Source organism: Frankliniella occidentalis, unplaced genomic scaffold, assembly GCF_000697945.3.
Source record: "Frankliniella occidentalis isolate FOCC.00 unplaced genomic scaffold, Focc_3.1 Scaffold121, whole genome shotgun sequence".
In the NCBI taxonomy this organism is placed as follows: Eukaryota; Metazoa; Arthropoda; class Insecta; order Thysanoptera; family Thripidae; genus Frankliniella; species Frankliniella occidentalis.
In genome coordinates, this window is record NW_026267249.1 from 336,965 (window position 1) to 352,327 (window position 15,363).

The 15,363-nt window shown below is 40.8% G+C and overlaps 1 protein-coding gene across 3 annotated transcripts in view; it reads left to right on the forward strand.

The window, feature by feature from the left end:
- Positions 1 to 13,820, forward strand: part of LOC127750011 (uncharacterized) — a 201,021-nt gene extending 187,201 nt beyond the window's left edge. For all 3 annotated transcript variants that reach the window (XM_052270393.1, XM_052270391.1, XM_052270392.1), the window contains 2 exons: positions 10,673 to 10,894; positions 13,561 to 13,820. In XM_052270393.1, coding sequence (XP_052126353.1) covers positions 10,673 to 10,894; positions 13,561 to 13,793 — 455 coding nt within the window. In that variant the 3' untranslated portion in view covers positions 13,794 to 13,820. The remainder of the gene's footprint in view (positions 1 to 10,672; positions 10,895 to 13,560) is intronic.
- The last annotated feature ends 1,543 nt before the right edge of the window (positions 13,821 to 15,363 follow it).

Here is a 15,363-nt window from a genome sequence, read left to right on the forward strand (position 1 = left end):
CCAAAGTTATGCCACATAAAAAATAAAAATAAAAATCATTTGGATGTTATGTTAATAGAAAGTTATAATACAAAGTGTTCTTTTTTCAACTAATACCTCCTTCTGAGACTGCAATGTGTCCACAATGTCCAAGAGGTCTCCTAAGTTGAGCCCATACCGTTCAAGAGCCTGGTCATCAAGAGAGACCAACTTCTGTAAGTGGCGGCCAGCAATTCCTTTTTCTGAAAAGTAAGAAATATAACTAATTATAATTGATGAAATCCAAGAGTTTAAGAAGACAATGGATGAGGAAAGCAAAACATACAAAATAAAGGCAGCGGTTCCCCCAAAACAAAAATCCAGGTGAAAAAATAAATTCAAAGAGCAACACAGTTCAAGAGTTGTCACAAATCAAAAATTGGATTGATTCTTTAAAATTATACCATTATACTATATCACTAAAGATCATTATATAATAAGAATTGCCACAAAAATTATTCAATAGTTTAGAATTATATACTCAGGGTTCAAGAATTAAACAATTAAAATTATTTACAAGGAAATGTTTTAGGGCTATTCATGTTCTGGTTCCATAAGGCTTTGTATTAGTGTCCTTCTAGGAGACAAGTAGAAGGCATTCTTGTCTGCTGTCCAACTTGACAAAGGCTGATCTTGAGGAAGGTCATTCCAAAGAAATGCACGAATTACTTTCGGTTCATTTGACAAATCCAGCAAGTAAGCACCAAAGTTTTCATCATATTCAACAACAGAGCAATCTTCAGTGATGATGTACAAGTCATCTTCATGCACACAAACTGATCGTATCATTCCAAATGATGGCAAAGTGTTCAATGTAAGTGGTAAATGTACATAAAGCCCTTTCTCGAGCACAAAACCACCAATTTTCACACTCTTATGTACAGCAATCATAGAGTTGGCATTCAAACCACATTCACAAAGAGCATTACAGTAAGGACTTGTACCAACTGTGATAACCTTTCCTGATGACACAGAGAGTTGCTGTTTTACAGGTGTATTCCACTCTAACATTTCTGCACACTGGTTGAACTGTTGCCAATCTGCAAATGTTTTGGGTAGGCACTTGTAATTGTTAACTATTTTGGCAAATCTAACAGCACCAGCATGTTTACCCTCAAATCGCATACACCAATATAAGACAACTGGCCCATACTTCCGGATAAGATCTGGGTAATGGATGAGGTGGTGATGCTTGTTAATAGGTCGGATAACTTTAACTTTCTTTTTCTTCTGGGCAGGTTGAGCAGATGAGGTTGTGGCCTGGTTACTGTCTGGCTCATTATCGTCTTGCTCTGATAGAAAATCTCCATCCACATCTTCATCCACATCTTCTCCTTGTTCCTCTTCCTCCACTTCTCGCTGTGGCTGTGGTTGTGGCTCATTAGCTGGTGGAGGATACAGTTGCAAAAATAGTGTGTGATGTTCACGAATAAGCTCGTCAAGAAGTTGCAAGTCAGCCTCAGAAATTACATGACTGAATATGATGTCACAAATTCTCTTCAGTAACACAACCAACTTCAAATGGCGGTTATCTTCAGGAACTGATAGAGAAACCATAATGAATGGAAAACAACGAAGAAGGCACCAGGTTTGAGCAGCACTCTGATGTAAGGCATAATTTCCTTGAACGCTAACAGAATCACCAAAGTTGGCAGAAGGACTATTTTTTGAATCAGCAGGGCCATATTTGAACTTGACAATGGCATTGTTCAAAGCCTTAACATCAAAAAATTTCTGTCGAACACAGAACTCATAAAGAGCGAGCTTGATTTCCATTGGCCCTACTCCACGTAAAACATCATGCATCCCGTCTTTTATTGCTGCCTCAGGGAAAGCTGTATTCTTGGAGGCCCGAACCAACAAACAATTTCTCTCAAGTCCATAAGAGCTATGGATAAATTTCTTTGATTTGGTATCAAGCTCTTGAATATGAAATCCATGGAGTTCCTTGGTTCTTAAGTCACCCACTGCTAAAATGTTTTGATGCATATCAGCCCTTAGCACAAGACAATGAGTGCAAAAGCGGTTGGCACCAGGTGCCAGTAACCCACACATTTCATGAGCTTCCAGGTCATCAGCAGCAACAGCAACAATTGTGGCTCTCAGCACATAGGGCCTACCATTCACAGATATGACAGCACCATCTTGGCTTTCAAGTTCTTCCATTTCAGTAAAGATAGGCTCCAGAAGTTGGTCAATGCCCCGTCCTTTAACTAAATCTTGACGGTAGGCATAGGCTAGAACAAAGACAGACCTTAACCGAGCGTTCTCCTCAGGAGGCAGGTTCTCAATTTGCATATTGATCTCTGTTGTTTTGTGAACTCCAGCTTTGGCACCTAAAGGATTACTTGGATCAAAATCATCACCATGAAGAATTATCCTGATGGTGTGAGGATATTCTTCAATGAGAGGGTGATCCTTGACAGCAGTTCCATCAAGAAACGACCGAAGTTTACCATCAGTACTTTTCTTTTCGGAGTGTATGAGATCATATAACATGGGATTGTTTAGTACTAACACCAGAAGCCTTTTGACAGAAACATAATAAAATAGAGTTTTAATCTGTACAGGAATGTTATTGCCAGCTTGGTCAATAGTTGTATCCTCTCGATACCCTAAAAACACAGGGACAGGTTTAACAAGATTAAAATTCTTTTCAAAATAGTTCATTTGTTGATCTTTTCTCAATAATTTCTTGAATGGTTCTCGAGAAGGAACATTACCAACACAATTTTCAATAATATCTTCATTAACTCCAGCATTTCTTAAGTTCTTGGCAATTTCTTCCTGAGTAGCAGTGACAATGGCATCAATCAATCTTTGAGACTCTTCTGCAAAAGCCGTTATGGCAACACCTGTCACATTACCCCGCCTACGGAGATTCAAAACAAGACGAGCTGCTTCTCTTTCCAGTTTGTTGTTAAAATCTTCTTCATCATCACTATCACTATCCCCATCATTGTCATGTTGTTCGTCACCCAGTGAATGTTCGGAAACTGATCCTGAGGAAGATGAGCTTGAAGATGATGAGGATGATGCCGACGATGATGCCGACGATGAAGTTGATGATGAAGTTGATGAAGAAGCAGATGATGATGCCGATGAACTTCCACTCTGGTCACTGTCACTTTCTTCTGGTATATTATGGTATTCCTTAAGGTGACGTATGAAGGAGCTTTTGATAGCAAATTTACGCCTCCTGCAGTCACCTTGCACACAACAATACGGTGGACGATGAGCATCATCTTTTAGGTGGTTCTTGATAGCTGCAAGATTATTGCCAGCCACAGCATCACACACAGTGCACCTTACTCTCATTTTAGAGGAACTACATGGTGGTAAAAAAAAATTAAAAAATATGAATAGACAGAGTTACATTTTCTTCTATAATGAAAACAAAGGCCAAACTAGGTGGAAAAATACTATTATTTAATTTGTAACCTCTCAACAAAATCTACTTGCTAGCAAAAAAGATCTAAATTTGGAAAAATTTAACATTGTTAAATTGATTAGTCATTACAGAGTACAATAGAAAATTTAAATAGAATATTAGGTTTTAATTAAGAAAATGAAACATACAGAGGAAAGATATGAATTAAAACTTTCCAAGAAACGGGTCTATGTGGACACAACTTTCTTGCCGCATAGGAAAGAGAATAATATGTTCAAAAAGTTCTTAAATACTTACTCTGTACTTTATCCACCACATCTTCATCAAGGTTTCCTTTCCTTAATCGGTCCACCAGCTCTGCTGACTTTAGAGCTGACACCCAAGGCGGTACATCCATGGTCTCTGAAACATACAATAACCAATGTTTAAAAAAACCAATTCACAGATGAAAAAAGTTAACTGAGGAAATGAAAGAATCATGGTAAAAGGTTGAAAATCTACGATGAGTTATAATTATAATTAATTAAGAGGGAGTAGAAAAGTTTGAAAACTTAAAACAAACATCTGCAAACAGTCAGTACCCAACAATGAGATCCCAATTAAACAAAAAATCCGACTCGTTTTGGCCGCGCGGACTGTTAAAGACGCCATCCTTTGCAATAATTTTCGTTAGGATCAATTTGATAAAAGTTTAACTATTCTACAATGTCAGAAATGAATCCAGCTCTAACCTTGATGCCTAGTTGGATAGGGAATGACTCCCTCTACACAAAAAAGTAACTGTTGAGAGATATTTTAACAGCTTAGGGCCATATAGGGTCTACATTTTAACATAAGGAAGAAACAAATCTTTCAAGTAGGTTAAAAACTAAAAATAATCTTCACTGATCGAAAGGCAGAGGTTCAAACTAAATCTGGATCTGGGAACATGAAGCCTCATGCCTATGAGCCTAAAAACCTACAACCGACGCGCCGCGCACTAGTACCAACGGCAGAGGGCGAAATTTTCGAGCAGATCTACAGAGCTTTAAGAGACCATAACCTTCAAACTAATGTGCTCATGTTTTAATTTTACATGAAGGTAACGGTTAGAGGCCCCATCATGATTCTGAGTCCTAGGAAACATATGCACCGTAGGCCCTAGAATGTCCAATAGTTTGATTTGTGATTCATGGAAAGGGGGGAGGGGGGAGGGGGGGCTGGGGAAATGGTCAAGACCTGACACTTTGGCTCAAACAGGAATTAAAAAGTAATATGTCTACATGTAAGTATGATTAAGGGCAGTTTTATTTTAATATATTTAAGGATCAGAGTAGAGATAAATAAAAAAACCTAATAATCACTAAAAAGTTGAAGCATGAATTATTGATAGTAAATTAATGAATGCAGGGCAGATTGCCAGCAAGTCAGAGTAAAAAATAATAGTACATTTGGGTAAGAGTAGAGTAATGCAATAAACCTTTTAATTCAGGTGGAAAGTCATCTTTCCATGATATGGGAGAATTCATTAGATGGCTTTTAATTAAAAATGATTTGTCTCTATGAACGTAAAACCTACTGATTTAACAGTTATTACAAACAAAGCCGATAAGGCCCAATTTAAGGCTCAAACCAGTAAACACGAAACACTCACTTTAGGCATTGGACGTTCAAATGACTAACAATGAGCGTTTCATACTGGGAACACACGAAACATAGACACAATCAGAAGGACACTTGCTTACCAGCAAAAAAATCAACAAAAAAAAAAAAACAATTTGAAGGTTGTGGTGCAGAACAGTGCAGAACTCTGCAACACTATAAAACGTGTCCTCAGAATACTGCTGCTTCCTAAGTGTTACACCTGCAAAAGGTTAGTGAAAAAGGACCAGTAAGTAAAGAAAGTGAACTGTCATGTAATTCTAGAGTATTTAATTGAAAACTGAAACATACCTTGAGATAATATGTTGAGAAAATGGTTCAAAACTGCAATAAATCTTGTTAAATTCCTATTTGTTTTGTAGCAGTCAAAGATTTCAAAGACTGCAATTGTTCTGCGTAAGGGTTAATCCTCCCTTTTGTAAATACAAACACAAACCTGTAATATCAAATTAGCTTAAAACAGAACAGGTCTATTCTTATTTCACAGTACAAGTATGGAATTAAAGCTGGTTTACTTTCTAAATAAAGGTGAGACAACACAGTATCTGAAAATCGGTAGGTTAGGAATGCAATTGTAGTATTTAGAAATGTATACCGAGGAGGTACACAGGCAGGCCCGAGCCAAAGAAACTGCCTCAATTGCATTCCATCACGACGACGGATCTGTCGGCAGTCAAAATATGAATAGATATTGCAAGAAATTAGTTGATATGTTTGATATGGGGCAAAAGCAGCCAAAGATGAGCCATAAGCATGGGAAAGATGGATTTTGCAATAACTGTGGACAGCTAACATTCAGCCTGAAACCACCGCAGAGCGTGAAATGTTATATTGCCACGAAAGAGAATCTGTGATACTGTATACTCACCAATGAACACTGTCGCAAAGATCCATGATTACAATTTGTAAAGACAACACATATAAATGTTTTCATTACGTGTGTAAACAAACGCGAGAAAAAACACACCACGGTATGAGAAATAAAGCATTCGGTTGAAGCCGAAAACCGAAATGCAGAAGAATGCGGGGAAGAAGAAAACAGACTTTAGTTTTTAGCGCCATTTGTGATTTGTTGTCTGTTTGAGTCGAGTATTCTCGACTTCCTTTTGTTGATGTCGTATGTCGTTCGAAAACTCTGCCAAAGCGAACTTAACTTTGTGACAGAAGAACGAAAATAGAATGGTGGCAAGTGTTGGGGTGTTATGTTGGCCGGAGAGCTCAAAATTGCTAAAATCGTCTCTTTTTTCTACACCTTGTTTTTCTATGAGACCGATTATTGGCACTCGCGTACGGAAGACAAACAACAAGTAAGTTTGTCTGCTTCTGCTTTTAACCCAAGATCCAGCTTTCACCCCAGAGCCCAGGTTATATTTTTAATTTTTAAGTTTGTGATATCATAATTGCAACAGTTCATCTCAAAGGATAACATACATGCACAGCAGGTTGTTACGTGTGCTTGTATCGGCTTAGTTAAGATGGTTTCTCAGAATTACTAGATTTGTTTATGGTTGAAATGAAGTGGAAGTAATACAAGTATTAAAGGTTATGCTCCTGTACTGGCTGCATTTGATTGGCTGCCATTGCATCCTTTATTATCTTGAAAGAAAATAGAAAAACCAAACACTCCAATTCAACATTGGAAAAAGGTTTATTGAAAATAAGAAAGTGAGTAACACTGATCTACTTTATCTGAATTGATTCACTCTTTTCTATATCCCACTACCTTGGCAACCCTATGATATTGAAGAATTAGTATTGTTGTGATTCGTATATTACTATCTTTTGATTTTATGATAGGGATTCGTACAGTATTAACGTGTTTTGAATACAATGTTCGTACACTATTACATACATAGTTCTTTGACAAATTCATTCGTATGTTATTAAACTTACAAATGAATAAAAGCCATTCGTATATTACTAATGCAGTCTGTACGGATAGATCTCTTCGTAGGAATCTAGCTCCAGGAACCTAGGTCCATGAATGCTTGAAATGATTCGTATTACGAATCTATTGTTGAAATTCAATCATAGGTTACGATGAGTTGGGATTATTCATAGTTTACGAATGCAAATTCTCCGTGGAATTTTAAGAGTGCAGCACAGGAGTGACTCGATCTGACGAGGTTTTGAAAATTGAAATCTATTGACTGATTCGGATTCCCTTTTTAAAAGAAAACGAAAGTTTTTGATGACCAAAGGCCATCAGAGTCGAAGTTCAGTGTCTTGTCCAACTGAGACCTCAGAACTTACATGTAAAATTACTACATTTTAACTGTCAAATCTGTTAAATCATGTTCCTCTTTCAGATGTAAGTGGTTCTGTCTTCCAAATGTGTTCCATTTATTTTTAATATCACATACTAAAACCAAACTCATACCAACAACATACCCTGTCGAACTGCAACTGCAATTACCCAATCCATTTTACAGCCATTATCGTTACTTTTGATTTTGTTTGACATGAGTAAGGCTCTAAGCAAGGAATACAATTATGATTACTTTTGAAATAAAAAAAAAAACTTTTGTTAAGGCTAATACCATACAGGTAATTATATTAATCTGAGTCGCATTGTTTTTTAAAATGGTGAAACAATTATTGCTTATGTAAACCAGCAGGACTCGTATTCTCTTATATTAGTTAGAATCTATTAAATACAAATTGTGTAAGAGCACGAAGAAAGAGCACCATTAAAACATTGGTGCTATTACAAAATACTTGTTTATCTTAACATATTCTAACTAAAATAATTTGTGAGGATACAAATCTTACTGGTTTACCAAACAAATAATTGACAACATCAAAGTAACGGTATTAGCTATGCAATGGATCAGTTAATTGCAGTTTCAGTTCGACGGGGAAAGATGTTGGATTATGTTTGATCATAGTTTGTGATATTGTTAGAGATGAATGACACAAATTTGTAGACAGAATTACTAACATCTAATAAGGTACATCATTTAATTTAACAGACTTCACAGTTGAAATGTAGCAATATTACATTTATGTTCCGAGGCCAGAGTTAGACTCCTGTTTTCTTGTCCATCTCCGTTATTTCAAATCTAAACACATTTGGTAATAAAAAAGTTTCATTTTCTTTTAAAAAGAGGAATCCGAAACTGTAGTAAGATTTCAATTTTCACTGACCTTGTCACCTGCCCCTACCCCCGCCCCCTCTCTTAAACACGTAAGCTGTTGCAGAAATGACTTTTGTTCCCCCTCGGCGGACATGCGTCAAACTTTGCAATATAAGTTCTGCAGCTCTAAAAATAAGATTTTCATATTCATGTCGACCAACTTACATTTCAATCACTTATTAAAAAGCGTTCAAATCTCGAGGTGGGCACATCTGCTACCTCCTGCTGCCAACCTCACGAGCACGACAGGTGGCCACCGGGGCAAAATAATTAAAATGCGTATTTTTCTTTTTGTTAGTGTTTGTGTTGTTGTGGAATAGTGTACTCATGAGGGAAACGAGAATACTTTGTGGTACTTAATCTTAAAACTAAACGTACGGGAGGAAACCGTCGCCAGTTTCTCGTCTTAGGTTGCCGACCCTTTGTGTACGGCTTCGTCGGGGCCGGCCTATCCTAGTCGGACCTCTGTCTCCCGTCCTCCGTGGGCCAGTCCGCCTCTGATGCGGACGGATTACAAACAGCTCTCACCTCACTCCCGTACGATCAGACGATCAGCTGAGCGGCCAAGCAGCGGCCATCTTGGATGTGAGGTTATGGGCGCCCGTAATCCGTCCGCATCTTTCGACTTGCTCGGCATCTGAGTAAAAGTATCGTCATTTATCGATGCTAAAGGGTGCTAAGACAAAATACCGTGGATATTTTTATCGTGTGTGTGTTACAACACTTAAGGGCACGCGGGAGACAAATCGGGGTTGCACTACGATTCCGACTACGAGAGTATTCCCGTGGCTGTCAGCCGGCTGTCAAATCTCCTCGCCACCGAGCAGTGACCGAGCGACAGCCGCACAGGGTTTGGCGGACAATGCGAGGTGCAGTCTCCAAGAGCATCCTTCTCTCTCACTCTACAGCAGTCCACCGGCGAGGCGGCGGCCGGCCGGGTCGTGCCGGGCCGGGCCTAGCGGCATGAGACAACGGTCAATCACACAATGCGCTCTCGCTCGCTCGCCTGTCGTAAATCAGTTACCGGCCGGCCAGCGCGCCTGGCTTGCCCTCCCCGGCCAAAACGTGGGGCATAGCGGTTTTTCGGCCAATTTCGTTCCAAGATTCCTCCTAAACTATCACTCCGACGAACACGCGTTTGATGGAAGCGTAATCTCTGAACTTTCCTCTACTTCCTTACGTTTTAGTTTTTGAGATTGAACCAATTGGAAGCCCGCTAGAGGTCGGCAAAAAAAGGTCTGTAATCCGTCAAAAAGCACATACTTTGGACCCAAATATTGGCCTAACTGTGTACAATCTCCAAAATATCTCGACGAGAGGAAGTAGATCTCAAGAAGTACTACCAGATGCAAAAACCTGCAGGTCTGTAGCACACATAGTTTCATGGCAATCTTGGAACGAAATTAACATTAGCAGCATAGGGAGGCATATAGGCGAAATTGTCTAATTTGAACTACGGGCGGGAGGACAAATGGTGTCATGATTCGGCGACCAATCAGATCGCGAGGGGTCTACTGACACTACCTACTGTACTACCTTGGGGCCCGAAGGCACCCCCTAATTCTGGCGTCATCGGCCGCCTTCTTTGTGCAAGCCGCCAGGTGCCTGCCTGGTGGTGCCTCCACAGGCCTACTAGTGGTCCCTTGGCTCAAACGGTGCCCCCTCAAGCGAGGGGTCCCCCACTCGCCAACTCGTTGTACACGAGGAAAAATACTCGCAAGATACTCGCGACAACTCGTGACAACTCGCAGAAAATTTGCGAAAACTCGCTAAAAAATCGAGAAATACTCGCTTTATACTCGCGGATACTCGCAATTACTCGCATAAACTCGCGGGTACTCGCTAATACTCTCGAATACTCGCGGCCACTCACGCAACTCGTTGTACACCCACTTGGAGAGTGGAGGACCCCTCGCCCTCAAGGGCTCCTGGCCTTGGAATACCGCGTATGCTGTGCTGTGAAATCGCGTGTGTCCACTTTAGGTTTTGGCTGCAGTCCAGTTGGCGCCACTGTTCTAGTTAAAAGGGCGCCTACGGTGCTGCCCTTTGACGCCTAATGGCGGCACATAATAAATATTCTCCCAAACCCTTGCGTTTCACAGGTCTGCCCCCTTAAGTAAGACCAGGTGTGGCACGATATCTTCAAATTGATTTTTGACTAAAACAGTCGAGAAGAGGGGCGCTGCAATGATCCAATAAGACTGTTTAGCCCCTAGCGTGAAAACGTTCCAACATCTAACCCCTGCTTTGTCTACACTGTTAAGAGCTTACGGTGAATTTCACCATAAGCTACGGTGACCCCCTGCAGCACCGTAGCTTACGGTGATATTTACCGTAGCCTACGGTGACATGTACACCGTAGGTTACGATGCTGCAGGGGTTCACCGTAGCTTACGGTGAAATTCACCGTAAGCCTTTTACCGTGTAAATTGTGATGCCTGCTTTCTCACATAAGGAAAGATGCAGCCCGTGATGTCTTTTGTAGATGCTCGGCGTCTAGCGCGACTGCAGAGTGAAGTAATAAATGCGTGCCACCTGAGCAACCGCAAGATGACGGAGGGTATCCACCTCTCCTTTTTGACCAGCATGTTCCTGATGTCGCTGTGGAGCGCGGCTAACATAATTCGAGACCCAGAAACCGTCGACTCGCTCTCGCTGGCGGCAATGTCGAGCGTGTGGTTCTTCCTATTACCACTGTGCTATGCGGGTAAGAGTGAAATTTGCTCTAGGAGCACGTATTGCCAAGAAGGGTAAATAAACGTCGTCTGATGCTCTGCTAATCTTAGTGTGTAGTACTTTGCCAGTTTACACTGCGAAACTGTTTAGTTCTGCAGTTGTAACTGCGAAACTTTTTTTATTCTGAAGTTGTTTACTTGTGAAAGCTAAGTTTTGGCGTTCTTTTCCAATTAAATTATATGTTTCACTTGAACGAATTAAGGCCAAGTTTCTGTACTGTATTAAAACCTCAAATTTATTAAGATAGCATATACTAAACAGAAATGCAGAGTATGATAATGTTGCAACATCCCAATGAGAAATGAATGGTCGAATCGACGTTGAATCGCGTTGAATCGACGTCGATGAGTCGAAAAGTGGTTGCTGGTAACACGTCGTAAATTATTAATGATCGACGAATTTTCGACCTAACTGTTTTTCGCTAGATTAATGCTGTTTGCAACCGTACGGTTAGCATATTACTAAAATTTGCAAGTATTTGTCAGCTAACCAGGACTTTTAGAGTTTTGTCGAGTCGACGTCAATTCGTACTTTGAATCGACGGCTCAAGTCCCACGTGAATTTAGCTTAAATTCTGCGTTCAAAGCATGCATTGCTCCAAAATGCATGATGGCGCGGTGCAACAACGCGTAACCAGTGGCTGCGTTGCGTTTTGGCAACATTTGTTCTTCCCCGTCGATTCTTCGTCGATTTCCCGTCGATGTCCTACCGCATTTGGTCCAGGAAGCAAAAGAAGGGGGATACTGCAAAACCACAAGTTTTCAGGAAACACCAAAAACTGTTTTACACTACAAATTCAAAAAAGTTCTTAACTTTTATTTTTAATTCTTATTCTCTGAAGACTGCTTGATAAAATGGCGAGGATGGAATATTTGATATCGACCCTATCTAGATTTAAAAAAATGTGTCCCGTAAAAATTTGCGTAAAGGGAGGTAAGTCGAGTTACTCCTAAAAAATTAATGGAGTTCAGAGGCAAGTTCTTCAATTTCTTACAAAAGGAGTTATCTCATCTATGAAATATGTCTAAATGCTATATCATTATAAGGGGTCAATTCGGTTTGTCAACTTATTCAAGTAAAACCTAGAGTTAAAAAGGGAAAAGTCTTGACTCATTTTTCATTCCGTCATATCTCAGGAACTATGGCACGTAGGAAAACAGGGTTTTTTTTCGGAAAATGTGCCAGTTTTACTGTAGATTAACGGCCACTAAAAATCTCAGTTTGGGGTTATGTCAGTTAATCCCTTCTTCCGCTTCCTGGATCATTTGAAAAATAAAAAGTCATAGCAACTTTAACATTGTTCGCCAAAATCAGGCATATCAAGAGCGTTTCATGTGTTTGGTTACGACTTCAACAAATTCCAATATGCGGAACACGAGCGACTACCGGGGCTGAAGCATGGTAGGAAGAAGTCATGGTTACAGAACCCTCATATCAGCAGGTGATGTGGTGGCGTAGTGGATAGGACAGCAAGGTCAGGAAGCTTGATGGGGTTCGAATACTGTGATATGCGCTATTTTCATAGCCATAAAATCGACAGTCCGTCGATTTCGGGACCACATAGAGGTCGAATCGACGAAGTGAATCGACGTATACTGTCGACATACCAAACGACGTCGATTCGACGTCGATTCGACCATCCATTTCTCACTGGGATGTTTGTGGCATAGCTTCATTACTCTTATCTAAATTCGATGTTGTTCATGTGATACTATGTTGAACGCTAAAATTCCATGTCCAGGGGTAAAAAGCTACATGACTTTTAAGAAGTGTTCTGATTGCTAGTATGACAAGTACAAACAATTTTGTCAAAACTAATTAAAACTTTTAAATTTAATAAACTTGTTCTGAAATTTAATGACCCTTCAGTGCAATAGCGAAATTTCATCGGAATTTTCATAACCTGGTTTGCAAATTTAAGAAAACTTCTTAAATATCATAATCTGTTATTAGGTTTAAGAACAAATTTTTAAATTTAAGAGATATTTTGCTCTTAAATTTCAGAATATTTTTTACAGTGTGATGACATCTTTGTTCTTTTTGGTAAGTTTTAAATTGATCTGTGAATAAGATTATTCATCTCTTTTTCAAATTGAACACACAATTCTGTCAGTAGGTTTAAAGAATTAGACCTGGTTTTACAAATTTTTATAACGGACGTATTGGGTGTGTGAACGAAGTGCAGTAAGTCCATTACAGCTAGTCGTATTGCCTGTCGATAATCAGCTGCTGCAGCCGATTTCGGTGAGCTGTGGAAACACATTTCTTAGTCATCACCGAGTTAACTGATATCTCGGTCGTACCAACCAACTTCTTTTTTTCCGTGTAGAGGTACTGTAATAATTCCACGCGCACAGTACTGCTCTAGGGACGAGTAATGTACCCCAAAGGAATCGCCAGAGCTCCTACCCAATCTTCGTGAAAAAGTTTCTTCTAATTCAAACATTGGCTAGTACTCTTTTGCAGTGTCGCCTCGACATAGGCACGATTGCGTATACCTACCTAGTTAACAGCAGCATCATTTCAAAAATGCTTGCATGTTTTGTAAAATTTTATTTATCGGTGTGGTCAGTGGTGTTAAATTTGTTAAAATCGGTGTTTCGAATTCACCGTAATGGAAACATTCCTGTTGTGTAGGTCAGGACCAAGAAGATGGCTGGCAGTGCTTACGTGAAGAGGTTTACGCCGGTCCGTGGCTGCATGAGGTCCCCACCGTGCGTCGGATGCGGCAGATGGTCGTGCTCGGGACGAGGGCCTGCCCGTCTGTGCTGCTATTTGGCTCCAGAGCACTAAATAGACACGCTTGTGGAGCAGCGCTTAGCGCTTGGTTCAAATATGTGAACGCTTTGCTAAATATTACTGGACGGTAACCAAAATAAATTTAATGAAACGTTAAAGGGTACACTGTTAGTAGATTTCGTAATTTTACGATAAAATTCCTCACGAACAGTTCGGTTCGTATCCTGCTTTTACGAACAATGTTCGTCAAATCCAAAAATACGAACTGTTCGTAGCCAGTAAACAAATTGTTCGTAAATTTATAGACGAACATTTGTAGACAGGAGTGCACAATGGCATGGATAACTTACATGTCTAGCAAGAATTACGAACTATTCTTCATTTAACAAGTATTCGTTTTCTAAGCGATAACGAAAAGTTCGTGTATAAAATTTAAAAGGTGTTCGTTCGTTAATTTACGATAAAATCCCCTACAGTGTACGCCGGACACACTTTCTCAGTGATTCTCAGCAAACGGGCCATTTACGTTCAACAGCCCTTCACAACTATGTGATATGGTTCCAAAAGGGGTTTATACCACCACGATACTAAAAAACCACTCACATTATTAGGTGCAATGCTAAAACCCTCAAAACACTGCAGCAGTAGACTGTCCTGGCCAAAAGTCAACTTGCAGGTATCGTCGCTCCCCGGGTCGGAATCGATTCTAGGGACAAAAATAAGGTTTACGTGTCTCAGGGATTTTCAATTTTCGAAATAAAAAAGGTTGCGCCACGGTCGCGAAGATTTTAGATTTTCTTCAATTGCCTCAAGTACAGTGGACTCTCGATAACTGTCGCCGCGACAGTTATCGAGGATACTGTGCGTTCGCTGCTGCCATGCCCCGCTCTCCCCACTCCTCCAGCAGGCGAGCCGGGCGAGCCGCCGGAGCCGGCTGTAAGTCCGCGTGGAACGCGCTATTTTTCTATAGCTATCTCTCTCGCACGCGACAGTTATCGAGAGTCCACTGTACTCTAAAATCGTATTATCTCACTCGGATTCGGCCGTGTGAGGTCACCCACACGCTTACATCATCTCTAGACCTTACCAATGAGGAAAGCAGACCGTTGGCCCTCCTCGGGTGTGTTGCCTACGTTCCACGGGGATGAAAATGGTCGCTTTTGTGTCAAAATCGCCGTTTTTCGAGGTTACACGGCTTCCCCAAGCCATTTCAGGAGTCCGGGTGTTACTTCTATAGTACCAAAATGTTGGTCTAATGTCCCCATGTTCAGGAGAGCGCTAGGCGGACCGTGCAGGCAAGTTGCATAGCTACCAGGGGCAACAAACCATTTTAGAGCATTTCCGTAAAACGAATCATGCGGGTATTATGCGAGTAAAAATCGTTTCTTATCAACAAAGCTTCACCCTGAGCATTGCGGAAGGTCACGAAATGTAAGCCGCAGTTTCACTGCGCCCCTCAAGACCGGTTGGGGTGGGTTGCCTGGCTACGTGCAGCAGTGGGTGACTAGAGCAGTACAAAGGGTCAAAGCCCAGCTGAAACAGGCCGGCCCGGTCTTTTGCCCAACGAAGTTGACAGCCTCACTTCGCTCCGCCGGCAACCCCGTTCGGCAGGGGCCGGGCCTGCTTAGCGTGCTGGCGGCGTTTGTCGGGCCTGCGGCCTGACCTTTTAGTCACCTTTCCTCGTATTATGACGTATTATTA